Raw genomic sequence first — 20,488 nt, 5'->3', positions numbered from 1 at the left:
ATTTTGATATTGGAAGATTCATACTTAATTTATTATTTAAAACTAATCAGTATGTGTCAATCATGGATCGATTTTATACAACCCGAATTTTCCAAGAAAAAAGGACCCATCACTTAATAATTTACAATTATTCTTATCATCACTCATAATTTGAATATCTTCAATAATCAAGACTGAGGTTCAAAAACCTCTGTTTAATCTAGGTGAAATATGAGCTTGTAATGGATTCTTCATATTCACTATAAAGTCCAGCACCTCAGACAAGTCAACATCATCTCCATCAATAGCTTTCCATTCAAAACTCCAAACTAAATTAGCCACAAAATACTCCAACTGAAGAATTGCCAATCCATATGCAGGGCAAATCCTCCTTCCCACACCAAATGGCATCATCTTAATCTCCCTGCTTCCTGTTATATCAAACACTTCTCCCCCAGCACCATTAATGTCACCACTGATGAATCTCTCAGGCTTGAAGGCCATGGGATCCTCCCACACCTTTGGATCCAACCCCATATCTGCTACCATGAAATTTATTTGGGCATTTTTGGGTATTGCATATTTATCCAAAACTACATCTTCAGTCACAGCATGTGGAATTGTAAAATGTACTGGTGGATGCCTCCTTAACCCTTCTAAAATTACAGCTTTTAAATATGGCATCTTTTGCAAATCATCTTCTTTTACCATTTCTTCGCCTTCAGTAACAACCCCTTTAATCTCCATAAACAACTTTTCTTGAATATGTGGGTACTTAACCAAATTTGCCATGATCCATTGCAACGATGAGGTTGCAGTGTCTGTGCCCGCATTGAGAAACTCATTGCATAAAACCACCATTTCCTTCTCTGTGAGCTTTCTTTTCTCATCAGGAAGTTGTAGATCTAACAAGGTATCAACATACGACAAGACATACTCATTGTCATCTTTTTGGTCCTCAGAGTTCTTGCTTTGTCTCTCTTCTTTCAAGCTCTTTCTTGCTCTTATCAGTGGAATTATGACATCTTCTCTTTCCTTTTCAAGCTGCAAGAACTCTGACCAGCGTTTCCGAAACAGAATCTTGGTCACACTTGGCCACAAATTGAGTATCTCCAATCTTTCAAAATTTGCAAACAACAATTCTTCTACTCTCTGTATTTCCTCAATCTGTTTCTGGTCAAGCTTGTCTCCAAAACACATTAGCACTAATAAACAGAACATGGCATATTGAAAATTATCTGCAACAAGAACAGGATGACCACATTCTGACTGCGATTTAAAGCGGTTTAGGAGGATTTCAAGCACCCATTTGCGAGCATGAGAGTATGACTTAACGCGCGAAGTATGGAGGATCTCGGACATAAGATTTCTGCGTAAAAGACGCCAAGTAGGACCGTAAACAGACAAACCAACATTATTAGCAGCAAGAGCTCGTGGTCTGTCAGCGAAAATTGCCCCGTTTTGGACTAAGGCTTGGTGGGCAAGTGAGTGATCAGCGATGAAGATGTTGGGATAAAAGCCGATATGGAGAGTGATTATAGGGCCGATGTCTTTATGGAAGGAGCGAATGATCGGCTCGAGCTCAGAGAAGGATTTCCTGAACCATAAAATGTTGCGGATTATTGGGAAGTTAACAGGATTTGGAGGGAGGCTGTGCTTCTTGGATTGAAAGAAAATGCTGAAAAGAGCTTTGATGAGAGCAGAGATGAGGAGGCTGATGATGATAATGAACCAAGTTTCCATTTTGCAGGCGAGGCTGATGGAGATTTTTATCAGGATAGCTATATATAAGCTTGCCAATATATATATATAGGAGAAATGTCAAGGTATCACCAACCGATTTATAATTTTGTGCCCCCTGTGAATCATGCGTTTCCATTCTTAATTTCTACTGTTGTACCACTTGCATAATCAAGATTACACAAGATCATAATAAGCATCACCTATAATATTTTATAGAATTCATTAATATAGCTAGCTGTGTTTTTCTGAAACCAGGGCTTATGATGGAGTTATTTAAAAAGGTCAACCATTTAGAAATATAATGCTCGAGCAATTGATAATTGCTTCAATGTATATGATTTAATTTAAAACCCTCGTGGTTCATGTACGATTTTAATTTGTAGCTGTCGTCTAATTAATTGATAGTTGGGTCTATGTCTGATTAATTTGAAAGATTCTTCAAAATGACATCTACATTTTAATATCATTTTAAAATCACAAGGCAATCCTACCAAATATATCTCAGTTATCACATTATAAATATATAATATTAATTTTGCATATTTTAAATATTAATTAACCATTAGATGTAGCCTTGTAGTAATATGAAACTCTCCATTGTATTTCTTTTCCCAGGTTCCTTCCATCTCTTACTCTCATATGCATCTTTCCCAGCAGTGAATTATTTTCTCCTTATATATATATAATTTTGTTGTTTAACTCCGATTTATTTTGATGATATTGTATTGTGAAGCATCCATATATGCTTTTCATAACGAGCCTCTTTGCAAAATAGGATCCAAAGTTAATTTCATTGTTCAATTGGTTTATATATACATATACATATGTATATGAATGAATAAGTAATAGTAATAATTAATAATAATTTTTCATCATGTTTAAGATTCTAATTCATGAATTTAGGTAGTTAACAATAATAATAATACTTCAACTCTTAGGTTCTTATTGCAATATCAAGATACTAAGAAGATGAAATCCTTGGATTAAGATACAATATATGATTGTTATTTTTATTTTAATTTTTTTGCAAAAGTCTCAGTAGTACAAATCATTCCTTACAAGAACTTACTCATGTATATATCAATATGAACTTGAGATTTAATTCAAAAAAAAAAAAAACAACTTTTCTTATTGGTATATGTAAATTGTTTATATATATATTTAACATGCAAGATATAAAAAAGAAAAGAGTTACTTATTAATAAAATAATTATGAATAGATATATGATATTTTAAATTATCAAATATAAAATAAAAAAAATCCATATTGAAAGAATATAAATGAGATATTATGAAATTATTGAAAAAATTAGTATGAGTAAATATATAATGATTCATGATTTTTAACACATTATTAGAAAATTTATTTTATTGTACCAAAAGAATATATTATTAAAAGAAGGAGTAATTATATTTTTAGTGTTTAAATTCATCAAAAAATAAAAATTTAATATTTAAATTTTTAAAATTAATAATTAAATATAGCAACTTGTAAATCAATAACAAAATAATATTTTCAATAGGTTACTTATTATAAATATCAACCTAGATCTTTTAAATTAAATAAGATGAAAAATAACAAACATGCGGTAATGATGTGTTACAATAGCGATAAACTTATCCGTAAAAAATAAATATCCATAAAAGTAAAATATTAGAATTCATGAATTAGAGATTAAAAATTAGGATTACTAAATTGCAGATTAGAGATTTGGATTACTGAATTTCTGTTAGTCCACAACTTTTTCTCTACATTAACTCTTATGACATAAGTAAAGATCACTATCAGTCTTATATATATATATATATATATATATATTTACAATATAAAAAGAGCGAAATAAGAGATAAAAAAAAAATTAAAAGTTAGAGAAAGCGAGTTGAGAAAAAAAAGTTCAAAAAATATATATGAGATAAAATTTACTCTAAGTCCATATCATTTATACATCTATTTTAATTTTTGACAATGTTCAATAATTTTTGCTCTTATCTATCACTGCAAGAATTTAAAAAAAAAAAACTTAAAAATCACTTGCTAGAAATACTATTTTATGATTTTTTTACAGATTGACATACTTAATTGTTAGTTTTAGAAATTCAGCCATTCTATTATCATTTCTTGTAAGTTCAAACACCAAAAATTTAATTATCCCTTAAAAGAACAAAGTATTAATTATACATTTTCTGTATAATTGAAATAATAAATAAATTTATATTCATGTAATTTGTGAGTATAGGGCATTAAGAAATGGATAAGTAATAATACTACTAATAATAATAACAATAATAATAATAATATTCTAATGAGTTTAAACAATGAGAAAAGTATTTAATGATATCTAAGAGGGTTATATACTACTTACTTATATGGTTTGGTCTAATATATGAGTCGGTCTTTGTAATTTTTTTATTATATTAAAATCCTTCTAAGTTTTAATAAAACTAATTATTATCCCTTCCATGTTATTCTAAAGACTAAATTAATAATTTAATATTAAAATTTGATTTTTGAACTTACTATCAAGTATTAAATTCGTCCAAAATTAATTTTATTATTAAATTAGAATAAAATTTTATATTTAGTACAAGTTAGTTTTAGTATCTAATTAAAATAATATTATTTTTCTTGCTCTAGTTTTTTTATTTTTAATATAATTTAATTCAATAAAATTTAAACATTTTAAAATTACTTATATTTAGAATAATATTATTAAATTTTATATAATTTAATTTTAAAATTTACTTATATTTAACAATTTTTATTCCGATCAGCTATTATTATCATATTTATTGTATTTGATAATATGAATTTAGAGCTTAACTACTCAAAATGTTATATTTGACTGTTAAATTGATATCATCAGATTGATGATTCTTTAAATCATAATTTAATTGTCAAATATTGAAACTATGAGTTGTTAGACTCAAAACTCACATTATCAAATACAGACAATATAATAATAATAGTCGATCGGTGTAAAAATAATTAGATCCTTGTAAATCAAGACTTTTTAACAGTAAAATATATTTTTCTGTCTTAATTTGTAATCACGTGCCTATTTTTGTCTGAAAAGAATTATATATTTAAAGTTGTTAAATAATGAAACTATATTATCTCAAATTTTTAATATCTCAAAGATTCTTTTAATTCTTAATTACTTGCACATAATGTTAGTGCATTGTGAAACTAATTTATTATGTATAAATAAAATGCAACTAATATTAATAGAGTTATATTAAAAATTAACTAAAATTATTAGCCTTTACATTTGCAACTGAAACTTATATATTTTTTTTCTTTTATAATATTACGTAAAGAGTTAAATAATTAAATAAGTACTTTATATGGTTGTGTTTATATCATTCAGTTGTAAACCTATGTTTTTAATAAACAATATTTCATATTCATAATTTTAATTTAATAGTTTTCACAATTAAGGATTAATTTAAAAATTACTCATCAAATTTATGGATTGTTGTTAATAAACCAAATATATCAGTTGATTAATTTGATATTTAATCAAAATGATGAATCTATGATTGCAGAATAACGAGGCCATAATTTATTTCAATACAAAACATTATACTGAATCAATTAACATCAGGGGAAAGGAGAAAAACCAAACACAGAAAATAAAACACCATCAGACATCCAAAGAAATACTGTACCACCGCAAAGCAGCACGAAACGCTGGAGACCTCGGCAGCAGATGATTATTCAGTTCCAGACACTAACTCTGAGAAATACATAGAGGAGTTCTGAATTGAGGGAAAACATATACCAGAAAGTCCAGATCTTTCTCGTTCATGAATGAGAAACGTGCAAGTCTGGTTTCAGAGGATTTGGGGTAGCGGAAGCATATGCAAGGAGCTTTTCATATTTCTCCAGTAAAACTAAGTCTTCTTCATCCATGAATACCCATGCTTCAATTCCTTTCCCCGTTCTTGAATCCATAAAAGCCACAGAATTCAAGAACTCATGATCAGCAGAAGAGGAATTAACCGGTACGTCAACGCAAGTAACCCACAATGGCTTTCCCCATCCAAAATCAACATCATATAGGCCCAAGTTACACAAACTACTAGCCATGACAAAATTCACGCCATTGGTAAGTGTTGAGCTGGTAAATTTTCTACGAGTACCTGTGATCGTCTCAGAAAGCATTGAGAATGCTCCATCACTTGATTCACTTCGTATATCCTTAACAAAATCAGTGCCAATTTTACTTATTGTTTCCCTCACTTTGCACACTAAACTAGATAGTTTAGTTTGCTCAGGGGAGGATAGACCAGAGGCCATCCAAATAAAGTTTCCAAATAAGTTTTCTGGCAGTGGTGGTATAGCTTTTCGCTTCCAACTCACAAGAAACGTGAATGCAAATGGCTTATCAGTACCTGACTTTGCCCTGAGGACAGCCGAGATGCATTCAAAAAGAAATGAAGAAACCACCTCAATCCGTGTTGGGTTTTCCACGCTTGAATTGGTAGCTTGGGCCTTGAGATTGGAAATAGTCGACGCGTCAAACACAAACGTCCTTGCAGCAAGCTTCCCTGTTTTGAGAAAGGGTTCATCAAAAGATGCCATAGTTGCATCTCTCGGGAATGCATCATATGGTGGAAAAATAGATGCTCCGTGAAAACTGGGAGTTGCGGTTTCTTTTCTAGAGTTGCACAGAGTGGCAGCCCAAGCTTTCACAAACGAAATCAACCCGGCTGCGTCCATGATCATGTGTGCACCAAACAGACCAATAGTGATGCTACCACATACAAAGGTGGTTACCTGAATCGTGACAACATATGATCCGGGGGATGATGCAGAGCAACTGACCTGTCTTGGCAACAAGCTGTCCATTAAAGTGAGATAATCAGGTTGGCTAAAATATCCAGATAAAGTAATATTAGCTTGGGCCTCCACGTAACATACACCTTCATCGTTACAATCAACAGAAAGGTGGTCTTTAATTCTTCCTGCAAGTGGGTAATAATGTATTAAGGTTTCGGACAAAGATTGCTTCAGCAATTGTGATCTCTTTGAGATGAAATCATCAATGGCAATGGGATTGGCAGGTTGGTTGGAATAGAAGAAGAGCATGGGGATGTCGATACCATACATTAGAAACTGATCTATTAGAGAAATCTTGTAGGTTTTAAGATGAGGAGGTGTTGGGGAAGAGGGTTTAATGAATCTTTCAGAAATTTTTTCAATCTCCATTTTTGGTTTGCAGCTAATGCTAGCTTAGCTTTGGTTCTATATCACAAAGGTTTCTGCTGATAACGAGAACTCTCACTTAATCTGAGCTATTTAGCTGGGTATCTAAATCAATTTAATTTGAATAAATAGGCAAAAGTTTTCAATATTTGTTAGATTGAAAACTAACTTAACATAATAATTTAATACAACTATCAACCAGAATATACATATTTATATTTTTGGTGTCAATGTACATATATTTAAATGATACAATTATTTAAATCGATCCATAAATTATCTTAATTAATATAATTTTCTATAACAAGAAATTCTTTTGAAACTGATTTAAAATAGAATTAAGAAATATTTAGTTTGAATGAAAATGAAGATTCATATCTTATAAATTATACATTATACATTGATCATCAATCAATCATTAAGAAAATAAATAACGTGCAACACAGAGATGTGAATGTCTGTGTAGAAGAAAAAAAGAAATATTGGTTTATGAGATAGGAAATGTATGATATAACACTAATAAGTAAGATTATCAGATTCTTATTATATTGGACATTGCTTTAGGCGTGGGAACTAATTAGGTATCAATTTACAACCTTCCAACTGATAAAATAATTGAGTATCAATTCCTTCATCCTCTAAGTATAACCCTTTTTTTAATTTCTTATAACGAGCATGCTTTATTATTTTAATCTTCACGAGTTTTATTATATTATATTTATACGTCTTTTTATTTTCAATAATTATCCATAATCTTTATTTCTTTAAACTATAAAACTATTATGTCAAAAATAGATGTTAACTATAAATAAAAATTCTAAAAATACTCTTAAATATTTTAACATTCTTAAGTTTTATCAAATTATATTAGTAAATTCTTATAATTTCAATAATTGATTTTAATATCCTCTCGTTTTATTACGTTACATCTTTCAGTCAATAAGTAAATATTATCTAAAATTAAAATATTAATTTATCCTTACTAAATGTTTTGTAGAATTTATTTATATATCTAAAGAATAGAATATAATATTCATTCATATTTTTTATACAATTTTATGTAAGGTATTTATATAATTAATTAAAGTATTTTAGGACAAATTTTAATTTTTTAATATTCTTTTAATAAGTTATAAATTAAATTTTAAATATTGAAATGGCTAATAAATTTTCAAATATAAAAATGACTAATATCTCTTTTATAAAATTTAAATTATTATTTAAATTATAAATTTGAATTAATTATATTAGCATCAAAATCAGAAAGATGTTAAAATTAATTATTAAGAACAGAAGGACCTATTAGTGTGGTTTAATAAAATTCAAGGATGTTAAGAGTTTTCTATTTACAAGATTTTAGATAAAAATAAGACTGATTAATAGAAAAATCTGAAGAATGAGATAACAATTAATTTCATCAAATGAAAAGGATATTATAATTAATTATTAAAAACCAGAAAAAATCAGAGAATTTAAAGTAATTAACCATATATTTTATTGAACTGAGTCAGAGAAAAACCATCTGGGTATGTTTGAACAGGGAGATAACTATAAAAAGCCAGTATCAACCAAGTCCCAAAACAACCGTGAATAAAATGGCACAAAAAGGATATGAAAGAACCAGAAGATCAGATCAGTAAGAGGCCCATAATAATATTAATGTTCACCAATGAGAAACCCATTTCATGGCTTGATAGAAAAGATGAAAGCTTTAACTCTGTTAAATGAACAGCAACAAAGAGCTTCTTGTGCTTATAGGAACCAGTTTCCTAAACCTGAAATGAAGCGATGACACACCAAGTATGGATCTTGTTAATTTTTGGAAGAGAAGAGAGAATGATCTTAAATAAAATAAAGAGAAGGGATAAAGTATATAAGAAAAATTATATCATTGTTTCATTCATTTATAAAATTAAATATCTGGTTTATTTTGTGACAAAAAGTTATCTTAATTTATTTATAAATAAATTAGTGTCAAATATACTAACGCTGTTTATTGGCTTTAATGTGATTTTATATTTTTATAATTTCATATTTTATGGTTTTGTAACATTTTCATACCTTATGTTTTATTTTATTTGCCTCTTACATAATATCAATCAATTTATAGGATTAATATTTTATGAATTGATACTAATATAAGATGAATTATCGATAATAAATACTTCTATAATAATATTACATACTTATATACTTAAATATTCATAAATAAACTTAAAAATTATTTAAAATTCATCTTTTAATTTAAATATAAATTATAAAAATATATTGCTATCATTTATTTTAAGTCCAAAATAATTAGTTAATTGCTTCAAAATAATTCTTGTATTAAAATTTAATTTAATTTGAGAAATACCTTATAAAAAATTTATATTATTAATTTAATTTAGTTCTAAGAATCAAAAAATATAACACATAAAATAAAAAATATTATAAAAAATACAGGATACGAAATTGTAAAAATATGAAACTAGATTAGAGTCAATAAATAATAATTTATTAAGAGAATATGTCACAAAGTAGTTTTTCATCACAAATAAAAACTAGAGACCCTTTTTATACTTGTCCCTATTCCCTAGAAAGAATTCAGAGCAAGATAATGTAATGAGAGAGAATAGAGTGCCTGCACGACTACATTGCCTAATGCGAAGCCTAATTCCATAGTCACAGGAACTTTTGTGTTACCACAACCACCTAAGGAGAATTTTGTGATGGGTCCAGGTCGTGTTATTAGGTTCTCTACAGGTTTAAGAAAGGCTAATGTTTTAAATACAGTTGCAAGGAAGCTTTCAATGGGAAGTTCAGTGGCACAAATCAAAACCAAGAGGGTTTCTTAGGTGCAACAAGTGGAAAAATTGGAGGCCGTTTCAGAGAAAAATGATGATGGTGGAAGTCGAATTTCGGTGGTTGTGAGACTTGGCCAGAAGGAAAAGATGTTTATCTGACTGAGATTGTTCATGAGAATGATTATCTTAGGTTGAAGAGGCATTTTACTTTTGATGCTGCATTCCCTGATTCTACTTCTCAACAGGGAAATTCACTCTCCTGAGTGCTAAACCTTCATGGTTCAATTTATATGTGTTTGAATTTAAAATAGAATGAGGTAGCATTGATTGCTGATTTATTCTAATTTTTAAAAAAAGTTAAAATCACACATTAGTATAAATCACCGGATTTAAACTTGATAGTATAAAATAGTTGTTAAAAGTTAAAAATTAAGAGGTAATTAAGCCTATAATGTTCTAGTGAAGAGTTTACTTTTGTAACTCTTACTTAGATTGAATGATACGTGATGTATAGAAAAACTTTGAAAGGGTCTATAGAACAACTAAAAAAGAACTTTGTTATTCAACTGTTCCAAGTAAATGAACATTCCAATCCTCAGGCACACTTCCATCCTGTATGAATCATGACATTCGAAATAACATTTGGGTCTAGTGGTCTACACCTCTAATCTTCTGAACAAAATCAAAATTCTCACTAAAGAATGCTTGATCCTGCGATTACATATAAACATCTTTTAGATTTGTTTTCAAGATTCCTGCAAAGAGTAAACTGAACTAGCAAGTGAAAATCTCATTATCTCTGTTTTTGGAAGAAAATCTTTGGATCAATTATATACCAAATTCTCCATTTGCAAAAGTTTACTTTCTAATTTATTTTCATTGACATCCTTATGTACCAATCCACAAGCAGAAAACATATAATATCACCTTGCTGTACTAAAACTTTTGAAACAATTAGACTGAAAACTAATTTTTCAATTCCAACAGGAATTACACAGGGAACACAAGTAAACCACTAGATATTATGATTATTTCTTTTGAACCTGGGAGAAATGTGAGCCTGCAATGGATTCTTCATCACAATTGTGAATTGTTGCTTCTCGGACAGATCAATATCATCTCCATCAATAGCTTTCCACTGGAAATTCCAAACTAAATTAGCCACAAAATACTCCAAATGAAGTAATGCCAATCCGTATCCTGGGCAAATCCTCCTTCCTACACCAAATGGCATCATCTTAATTTCCCTGCTTCCAGTTATATCAAACACTTCTCCATTACTATCACTGCCCATAAATCTTTCAGGCTTAAATGCCATGGGCTCCTCCCACACCTCCGGATCCCAACCCATTTCTGCTACCATGAAGTTTATATTGGCATTTTTGGGTACTAAATATTTACCCAAAACTACATCTTCAGTCACAGCATGTGGCAACACAAAATGAGTTGGCGGGTGCCTCCTTAGACCTTCTAAAATTACAGCTTTCAAATATGACATCTTTTGCAAATCATCTTCTTTTACTTCTTCTTCTCCATCAGCAACAACACTTTTAATCTCCATAAAAAGCTTTTCTTGAATATATGGGTATTTGACCAAATTTGCCATGACCCATTGCAGGGCAGTGGAAGTAGTATCCGTGCCGGCATTCAGAAACTCGTTGCATAAAGCAACCATTTCCTTCTCTCTAAGCTTTCTTTTCTCGTCAGGAAGTTGTAGATCAAACAAGGTGTCAACATAAGATAAGACAAACTCATTATTGCAATTCTTGCTTTTTATCTCTTCATTCACCTTCTTTCTTGCTCTTATCAACGGGATCAAAACCTCTTCTCGGTCCTTTTGTAGCTGCAAGAACTCGGACCATCGTTTCCTAAACACAATCTTTGTCAACCGTGGCATGAAATTAAGCTTATCGAATCTACGAATACTCAGAAGCCCTGTACGCTCTACTCTCTCTATTTCCTCAATCTGTTTTTGATCTAGCTTGTCTCCAAAACACATAAGCACTAATAAACAAAACATGGCGTATTGAAAATTATCTACAACAAGAACAGGGTCCCCAGATTTGGACTGCGATTCAAAGCGATTGAGGAGGATTTCGAGCACCCATTTGCGCGCATGAGAGTAAGACTTAACCCGCGAAGGATGGAGGATTTCGGACGTAAGATTCCTGCGAAGGAGACGCCAAGTAGGACCATAAAAGGCGGAATTGACACTATGTTGATTGTGAGTAGTAATTTTAGTAGTAGCAGGAGCTCGCGGTCGATTAGCAAAAACTGTTCCGTTTCGGACTAAGGCTTGATGGGCAAGAGAGCGATCAGCGATGAAGATGTTGGGGCGGGAACCGATGTGGAGAGTGATCATAGGGCCCAGTTCTTTGTGGAGAGAGCGGATGATTGATTCGAGCTCGAAGAAGGATTTTCGAAGCCATAGAACGTTGCCTATGATGGGGAACTTAACAGGACCTGGAGGGAGGCTCTGCTTCTTGGATTGAAAAAAAAGATTGAAAAGGGATTTGATGAGAGAAGAGATGCAGAGAGTGACGATGATGAGGAACCAGGTTTCCATTTTTTTCTTCTTTTGTTGTCAGTGGATTTGATAATGGGAAATAGGATTATATTCTTTGAGGGATTTGAGGTTGATTTTAAGGTCACCTGGAAGGGAAAGCTTTCCTACTCGGAATTAATGCGTTATGATGTTCTCCAGTTGCGCGTCTTCTCGGCCTCTCGAATATACTGAATTGTATATTTCAGTATATCCATAGGTAAATTAATCATGATGGGGTACGTTTCTTTAATTTTTTGATTGCTAATGTCAAAGGAGATGTCGTCACTAATGGTTGCTATTGGATGGGCAACTTAAAGATTCAACTTGGACCCAGGAACTTGTGCAAAAATGTCAAATTAGGAAAAAGATATAAAACTTTTGTCTTTGAGGATTAAGTGAGCACTCGTTGATGTGTTGGTATAGCAATGGCGAACTAAAATAAGTGAAATTTCGCACTCAAATTCGTTTGATGTGACTTATCTTTCAATAAAATACTAATATATGATATTTAATATCCATATTATCTTTAATAACAGCAGTAACAACAATTATCTTCACTAATAACAATAATTAACTTCAAAAATTGAAAACAAAATCTTCCTCAACGTCTCGCAAATATTTGCACGTAAATCTTACTAATTAAATTAATTATTGCTGCTATTACATTCAGTTTTTATCATTAGTTTTCTAATTTAATAAATTTAAAATTAAACTGTAATTTTATTTGAACTAAATTCGTTATTATTCAAATAGTAAAAAATATAATATGAATATCTCTTTATATTTTTCCTATTAGGTTTTCAGATTGTCAGACGTTATATTCAATTAAGAAAAATAACAAAATTAACCTTCATTTTCACCATCTTCAGCAAATTTATATAATCTTTTTATTGGTATTTTTGTATATATTATGATTATGAAATAATAATATAATTTAAAAATAAAGAAATAAGGCATCAAAATAGCGATAATCATTTTTACTGTCGAACGAACAAACAAGAAGTTTCCCTCGTCTTATTAATCTACTGAAGTATGAGAACTTGTTTTATACTTAATAAACAATTGCAGACCGCAATTTTTACTTCCCCTTATATTATACTGCTTAACCTAGGAGATATGCGAACCTCCAATGGATTCTTCATCACCATTGTAACCTCTTGCTTCTGTGACAAGTCAATATCATTTCCATCAACAGCCTTCCACTCAAAATTCCAAACCAAATTGGCCACAAAATACTCCAAATGAAGTAAAGCCAATCCATATCCAGGGCACATCCTCCTTCCTGCTCCAAATGGCATCATCTTAATCTCCTTGATTCCCGCTATATCAAACGCTTCTCCACCAATGAATCTCTCAGGGTTAAACACCATTGGATCCTCCCATACCTTTGGATCCCACCCGATATCTGCTACCATGAAATTTACAGACCCCTTTTTGGGCACTAAATATCCACCCAACATCACGTCTTCAGTCACCGCATGTGGCAACAAGAAATGTGTTGGTGGGTGCCTTCTTAGCCCTTCTAAAACTACAGCTTTTAGATATGGCATCTTCTGCAAATCATCTTCTTTTATCTCCTTCTCTGCATCACCGACAACTCCTTTAATCTCCACAAATAACTTCTCTTGAATATGTTGGTACATCACCAAATTCGCCATTATCCATTGAATGACATTGCCAGTAGTGTCTGATCCTCCAAATAGAAACTCATTGCATAAAGCGACCATTTCAATGTCGCTTAGCTTCCTCTTCTCGTGGGGAAGCTGAAGATCCACAATAGTGTCAACATATGATAAGACATAGTCATCATTTTTCTTGTTGTGATCGGTCTTGCTCAATCTCTCTTCTTTCAACTTCTTTCTTGATTTCATTAAAGGAATGAATAAATCTTCTTGCTTCTTTTGAAGCTGCAAGAACTCTGACCACAGCTTACTATACATGATTCTTGAAAATCTTGGCCAGAAGTTGAGTATATTGAATTTTGTATCATACATTCCAATTACAACTCTTTGAATTTCTTCAATCTTTTCTCGTTCAAATTTCTCGCCAAAACACATGAAGAGTAACAGGCTGAACACAGCATAGCGAACATGATCAATTACACGAATATAATCTCCAGATTTTGACTGCATTTCAAAGCAATTAAGGAGATTTGTAAGAGCCCATTTTCGAGCATGGGAGTATGACTTCACCCGCGAAGATTGGAGGATTTCAGAATTGAGGTTGCGGCGAAGGATGCGCCAAGTCGGGCCGAAAAAGCCCTGGTTGATATTATGCTGATTGCCACTGATAATTGTGTTAAGAGCATGAGAAACAGGGCGATCAGCGAAAACAGCACTCTTTTGGATTAAAGCCTGGTGAGCAAGGTGGCGATCGGCTATGAAGATGGCGGGTCGAGGGCCAATGCGCAGGGTGACAATGGGGCCGAACTTGGCGTGAAGGGAGCGAACGATAGGCACAAGGTCCCCTATGGATTTGAGGAGCCATAGAACGTTAACGTTGCCAATGATAGGTAAGCTAAGGGGTCCTGGAGGGAGGGTGAGGATAGGCTTCTTGTTCATGGAAGAAAAGAAAAGGTTAAGTAGGGCTTTGAGGAAGATAAAGATGAAGAAAGATACTAGGATGATAAGAAACCATGTCTCCATCTCTAATTAGCTTGAAATTATTATGATTAATGGGACTAGTTTCTGTGGAGATATTAGCTAAAAATGGTGGACATTTATAGTAGTGGCAAATGAAACTATGCAATAAATAAAGATTAACCAACAATTTTCTAAAATGTGTTCTATTTTTATTTTTTTATTTTTGTTTTACTGAAATTCGACATACAGACCCCTTATTCATTAAGTTAATAATTATATTAATTTAATAAAATTTTGAAAAGCTAATTTCATTTTGTATTGAATAAATAATAATTTATTATTTTAATAACAATTCTTTATATAACTATGGGTTCCAATCAGTAGAGGACAAATTATCTTTTTCTAGATTTGTATTCACAGACTATGTAGCCGCCACACATTTGTGGAGTTTAAATGATTTCTGTTTCATTTTAATTATTTTGAACACGATCTTAGATGATTGAGAACAACTATCTTGACTTGGACAAATTATTAGGGGATAAAGCTGATGACTAAATAAGTCTGATTTTAGTTATTTTAATAAATAATTCTATAACTTTTATTTAAGGATAAAATAAATTTTAGAAAAATTATGAATATATCTATCATACTTATTCATTAAATAAAAAAATTAAATAAATATTAATTTTTAATTTTTTAATTTAATTTTTTAACTTTTTATGTTTTATCAAAAAGATCAAAATTACTAATTATTACATCTATTTTACTATCATCATCGCTTTTTTAAATCCTCGTTAACATTGTTGCTTTCAATTTCATTAATTTTAGTTAAAATTTGGATCTATTTGGTCTTTAAATAAAATTTATGTCTATTTATTGAAATTATTGAAATTAGACTTATTTAACCTTAAGTTACAAATTCAAAGAGGTATTTGATCATTTTTCCAAGTATTAAGAATATGGAGATCAAGATTGACGATTCTATACACTTTTTTCAGATAAAAAAAGACAATCACATGATATAAAATAAAATATCTCTGTAATAATACTTTATATAGTAATAATCTTTATATGGTAATAAAAAAATTGCAGTCTCAATTTGAGCCAGTTATAAATAGAAATAAACTCTCTATTATAATAAGTTATAAATTTTTAAAATTTTATTTTAAAAAAAATCCTTTATATATAGTAATATTTATATATATAATTTCTAAAAAATATATGTTATACTATATTTTGTTTTATTTATATAGTATGATAAAGTGTTATTTTATCTTATATTTAATTTTTATTATTTTATTAATAAAATTAAATATTAAATCTAAAAAGAATTTAGTATTCAAAACTCTATTATTGACCATCATATCAAATCAGTATTTGTTATTGTAATGAAAATCTTTAGGTTGTTACATTAGAAACATCATCTTTGCTTTATTCTATGTTGATCTAAATTTTTTTTAATTATTTCATTAGTTTGAGTAAGTAAAAAAAAAAAACATCAACTCACACTCATTATATCATACTTATTTTTTAACAAGGGTAATACTAAGTAGTTATGAGATTAAATACTACTCTTATTATATAATTTCAAAATCATTTGCATTCCATATTTATTATCATTGTTGGTTATTATTTTATAAATCTTATTCTCACAAAATTGATTTTAGAGTATTTAGATCTATTTTTTTTATAATAAATTAATTATAAATTCCTTCAAAAATCGATTTTGGAATATTTTTACCGCTTTACTATATTTCAGTTTGCACGTATATGATTACTTAGACACATTATAAATTCTTACATAACCTTGTTTGATTTTAAATGTATGAGTTTAGAGAGGTTTATTATTATTATTTCCGTAGTTATGCATTTATCATCAGGAAATATTACATTATAAGACAAAACTTTGTTAATCAGCAGGGCTCTACAGATGATAACAATTGACAGCGGCCACTGGACAATTAGCTGGTGATGTTCATTCCTGGCAACTGTTCCAGTTTTAACGTCTGCTTCAGCAGCAATTGGGTATACTTCTGGGTATTATACAAATCAGATCTACTTCAACTATTCATGCTATAAATTTACTTTTGCAAAAAGGTTATAAATTACTTTTTAAATGTTTTTTTTAATGCATTCATGATATTAAATATAACAATATTTTTAAATATATAATATTATGTATGCACACTGATCACTGTAAATACTTAAAATAAAATATAACTTACTAAAATCTAAATAAATATATTACAAATGCTATAAAATTTCATATTTCCAATGTGAAAAGTCAAATCACAAACAAAATTTTGTGTAATATTAGTGAGAAATAGAATTTTCAAGTGTTCATCAATTTCATTATTTATAAAATATGATATCTAATAAATCACTATACTTTAAGCTTTTATTTGCACTTTCTTTTCCCTCGCTATGCACATATCACTGACTAGATTGCTAATTAGGTAGTGGCCGGCGGTTGATAACGGCAATGATAAGTCATGAAAAATTATATTTCTTATGAAAGATTTACATATAAATTTTTAAATAAATTACTTTAAAATAAAATTATTTAAATTTTTATTAATAGCCATTCTAAAAGTAAGTCAAAGTTGGACAAAATTTGTTAATCAGCCATCAAGAATTATCTCCTAATTAAATATTTTAACTGCAAAAGAGTTGCTTTCAAACTGTCTCTGTCGTTGGACTGGATACAGCCATGTCTGGACGTCACCAGAAGTCTAACCAAACCGTAGCCGGTTCAAGGCCTCTCAGGGGCTGACCCATGAACCAATATTAGGTCATAAAACAGTGGTTTTAGTTTACGTACCGTTCTGTGAACGGTTTAGTCCCAATTCGAACAACTGTTTATATATAGAAAAAATAGTTAAAAGTTAAGTTCTTAAAAACATATAATTCATTACACTATTTAATTTCTTAGAAACTTCAATAATGTTTATCTAGAAGTGGAACACTGATCAATTCAATGTAAGTGGGAGGCTTCCCATTTGGTTTACAATTTGAACTTAGCCTTAGCCAGGTGTACCCATACACTTTCTGTTTTACTTTGGCTATTAATTATTATTGATATGATTTAATTAATATTATTGTGCCTTCAAATTGAATTCTTTTCTTCTTTTTTTTTCCATTATTCAATCAGGATGGTACTAATTGGACGGCGTTTGATGCCGTAATCGATGGAAAGAAAAATATAAAGTGCCCCCACCTGGAATGCTACTATACTTGAGTGGTTATAGGAAGTTCAAATCAGAACGCTAAGTCCTTTGTTTTTGGAATTGAAAGTTATTTTATCCAATTAGGCTTCACTAATTCTTAAAAGTATAAGCATCTTCAAATATTTTAAGGATAAGTAATTTTTATTTAGATCCAAATTTACTATTTAAGTGAATTTTAAGATGTATTAAATAAAAATTATTAACATTTCAATTAATTTATATAAGAAAACCATTAATATTTGACGTAAATCTACAATCACGTGAGATGATACATCATCTAGGCAGGAGTTCTTATATGCATACAAAAGAAATTCGAGAATCAATAAGTTGTTCGAGAACTCACAGCATGCTTGGGAAGGAAGCGAAATTACGTAACAAAGGCGTATAAGACTTAAATCTTGTCAATGATTAACTTATGGCGCCGGCGAGGAGATATCTGAGCCTGTAATGGATTCTTCATCACTACTGAAAACTCCAGCTTCTCTGATAGATCAACACCGTTTCCATCCATTCCTTTCCATTCATGACTCCACACCATATTAGCCACCAGATACTCTAAATGTAGCATTGCCAAACCATGTCCAGGGCACATTCTCCTTCCCAATCCAAACGGCATCATCTTAATCTCCCTACTCCCGGTTATATCAAACACTTCATGCTCATACTCACTGCCCATAAACCTCTCTGGCTTAAACGCCATAGGATCCTTCCACACCTTCGAATCCCACCCCATCTCTGCTACCATGAAATTCACAGTCCCATTCTTTGGTATCAAATATTTGTCTAGTACCGTATCTTCAGTAACCGCATGTGGCACCACCATGTGTGCCGGAGGATGCCGTCTTAAACCTTCTAAAATCACCGCTTTTAGAAAAGGCATCTTTTGCAATTCATCTTCTTTGATCAAATCCTCTCCTTCTCCGACTATCCTTCTAATTTCCATGTATAGCTTTTCTTGGATATGTGGGTATTTAACTAAATTCGCCATGATCCACTGCAGAGCTGTAGCTGTAGTTTCTGTGCCTCCATTGAGAATTTCTGATAATAAACTAACTATTTCCTCTTCTTCAAGCTTTCTTTTCTCATCAGGGAGTCCAAGATCCATCAATGTATCAACATATGGCAACACGCTATCCGTTTCTTTATCTCTTTGTGCTTTTCTTGATCTTAACAGAGGAATCAATACATTTTCTTGATTCTTTCGGATTTGCATGTACTCATCCCATCGTTTTCTAAACAAAACCTTAGTCACACTTGGCCAGAAGCTGAACACACTGAATTCAACAAAATTTAATAACAATTGACGCTGGACCTCCTCAATCTTCCTGATCTGATCTTCTTCAAGATTATCACCGAAACACATAAAGGCCAGCAAGCAAAACATGGCATACTGAAAATGACCCATTACTTGAATCCTTCCTCTCTCTTTAAACTCTGATTCAAGACGATCTTTGAGTATTTGCACAACCCATTTCCTGGTATGCGAGTAGGACTTGATATTGGAAGGATGCAGGACTTTCGCGGTGAGGTTTCGCCTTAGAAGGCGCCACGTAGGTCCATAGAAAGCAGAGCTGATAGTATGTTGATCACTAGTGTTGATCTTTTCCATTCCGAGAGCTGGAGGGCGGTCAGCAAAGATGGAACTGTTCTGGATCAATGCTTCGTGGGCGAGGGAGCGGTCGGCGATGAAGATGGCGGGGCGTGAGCCCATGTGGAGAGTGAGGAGTGGACCGAATTTAGAGTGGAGAGAGCGCAGAGCTGACTCGAGATCGAAGACTGTTGTGGTTAGCCATAGAGAGCTGCCAAGGATGGGCAAGGGAGATGGGCCTGGAGGGAGTTTGTGGGTGGAATTCTTGGTGGAGAGGAGATGGTTGATGACGAGCTTTAAGAGGATAGAGACTGCGAGGGAGATGGGGATGAATAACCAAATCTCCATGATTGAGAAAACAAGTACAGAAATGGCAAATGGTTAGGCAATTGTTGAGCGCCCACCCAAGTTCAGGAATTTTAATTTGAGATTCTGAATGGAATACTTGATTCAAAATTCTCAAGGTCAAAGCTAATTTGTAAATGGAATGTTAAATATAAAGTCAAAAGTCTTCCCCCATAATGTCACATTAAATGGATTTGCTAGCAGGCTAACAATCTAGGGCATGAGATGACTTTTCTTACGATGATACCTCCAAATATTAAAATACTAATTTCGCAATGGATGATGAAGACCGGCATTTTAATTCCACAACTTTTAATTGGTGTTTTTTTTTTAAATATATTTTAGTGTGCTGGTGTCGACCCCATGTAAAATTTCATACTTATCAGTTGTTCTTTGTTGCAAAATTAAGATTAACACAACTTCTTTACCTAGTTATAGGCTAGCAACCCGCCTAATTAAGATTAGTCTTCGTGCATTAGGAGAA

General features: G+C 31.3%; 5 protein-coding genes across 5 annotated transcripts; all 5 read right to left on the bottom strand.

The window, feature by feature from the left end:
* Nucleotides 1-52: 52 nt before the first annotated feature.
* Nucleotides 53-1,820, bottom strand: LOC8284295 (cytochrome P450 89A2). Its single transcript, XM_002523991.4, has one exon. It carries the CDS (start codon nucleotides 1,720-1,722, stop codon nucleotides 181-183), a length of 1,542 nt encoding a protein of 513 aa, XP_002524037.2. The 5' UTR covers nucleotides 1,723-1,820; the 3' UTR covers nucleotides 53-180.
* A 3,442-nt stretch (nucleotides 1,821-5,262) lies between these two features.
* On the bottom strand, nucleotides 5,263-7,028 carry LOC112535583 (vinorine synthase). Its single transcript, XM_025158222.2, has one exon. The coding sequence runs from the start codon at nucleotides 6,932-6,934 to the stop codon at nucleotides 5,528-5,530; it is 1,407 nt and encodes a 468-aa protein (XP_025013990.1). The 5' UTR covers nucleotides 6,935-7,028; the 3' UTR covers nucleotides 5,263-5,527.
* Nucleotides 7,029-10,564: 3,536 nt separating this feature from the next.
* LOC8284298 (cytochrome P450 89A2) lies at nucleotides 10,565-12,512 on the bottom strand. The gene has a single exon (XM_002523994.4). The coding sequence runs from the start codon at nucleotides 12,281-12,283 to the stop codon at nucleotides 10,733-10,735; it is 1,551 nt and encodes a 516-aa protein (XP_002524040.1). The 5' UTR covers nucleotides 12,284-12,512; the 3' UTR covers nucleotides 10,565-10,732.
* A 699-nt stretch (nucleotides 12,513-13,211) lies between these two features.
* On the bottom strand, nucleotides 13,212-14,983 carry LOC8284299 (cytochrome P450 89A2). Its single transcript, XM_002523995.4, has one exon. The coding sequence runs from the start codon at nucleotides 14,905-14,907 to the stop codon at nucleotides 13,351-13,353; it is 1,557 nt and encodes a 518-aa protein (XP_002524041.2). The 5' UTR covers nucleotides 14,908-14,983; the 3' UTR covers nucleotides 13,212-13,350.
* A 2,998-nt stretch (nucleotides 14,984-17,981) lies between these two features.
* Nucleotides 17,982-20,212, bottom strand: LOC8284300 (cytochrome P450 89A2). Its single transcript, XM_002523996.4, has one exon. The coding sequence runs from the start codon at nucleotides 20,005-20,007 to the stop codon at nucleotides 18,463-18,465; it is 1,545 nt and encodes a 514-aa protein (XP_002524042.2). The 5' UTR covers nucleotides 20,008-20,212; the 3' UTR covers nucleotides 17,982-18,462.
* Between the last annotated feature and the right edge of the window lie 276 nt (nucleotides 20,213-20,488).

This window comes from Ricinus communis, chromosome 10 (genome assembly GCF_019578655.1).
Source record: "Ricinus communis isolate WT05 ecotype wild-type chromosome 10, ASM1957865v1, whole genome shotgun sequence".
Lineage (NCBI taxonomy): Eukaryota > Viridiplantae > Streptophyta > Magnoliopsida > Malpighiales > Euphorbiaceae > Ricinus > Ricinus communis.
Note: the sequence above shows the minus strand (reverse complement) of the source record. Positions and strands in the feature narration are given on the sequence as shown.

Excerpts from the sequence above, each read along its gene's own strand:
- LOC8284295 (XM_002523991.4), bottom strand. The coding sequence starts at position 1,722 with ATGGAAACTTGGTTCATTATCATCATCAGCCTCCTCATCTCTGCTCTC.
- LOC112535583 (XM_025158222.2), bottom strand. The coding sequence starts at position 6,934 with ATGGAGATTGAAAAAATTTCTGAAAGATTCATTAAACCCTCTTCCCCA.
- LOC8284298 (XM_002523994.4), bottom strand. The coding sequence starts at position 12,283 with ATGGAAACCTGGTTCCTCATCATCGTCACTCTCTGCATCTCTTCTCTC.
- LOC8284299 (XM_002523995.4), bottom strand. The coding sequence starts at position 14,907 with ATGGAGACATGGTTTCTTATCATCCTAGTATCTTTCTTCATCTTTATC.
- LOC8284300 (XM_002523996.4), bottom strand. The coding sequence starts at position 20,007 with ATGGAGATTTGGTTATTCATCCCCATCTCCCTCGCAGTCTCTATCCTC.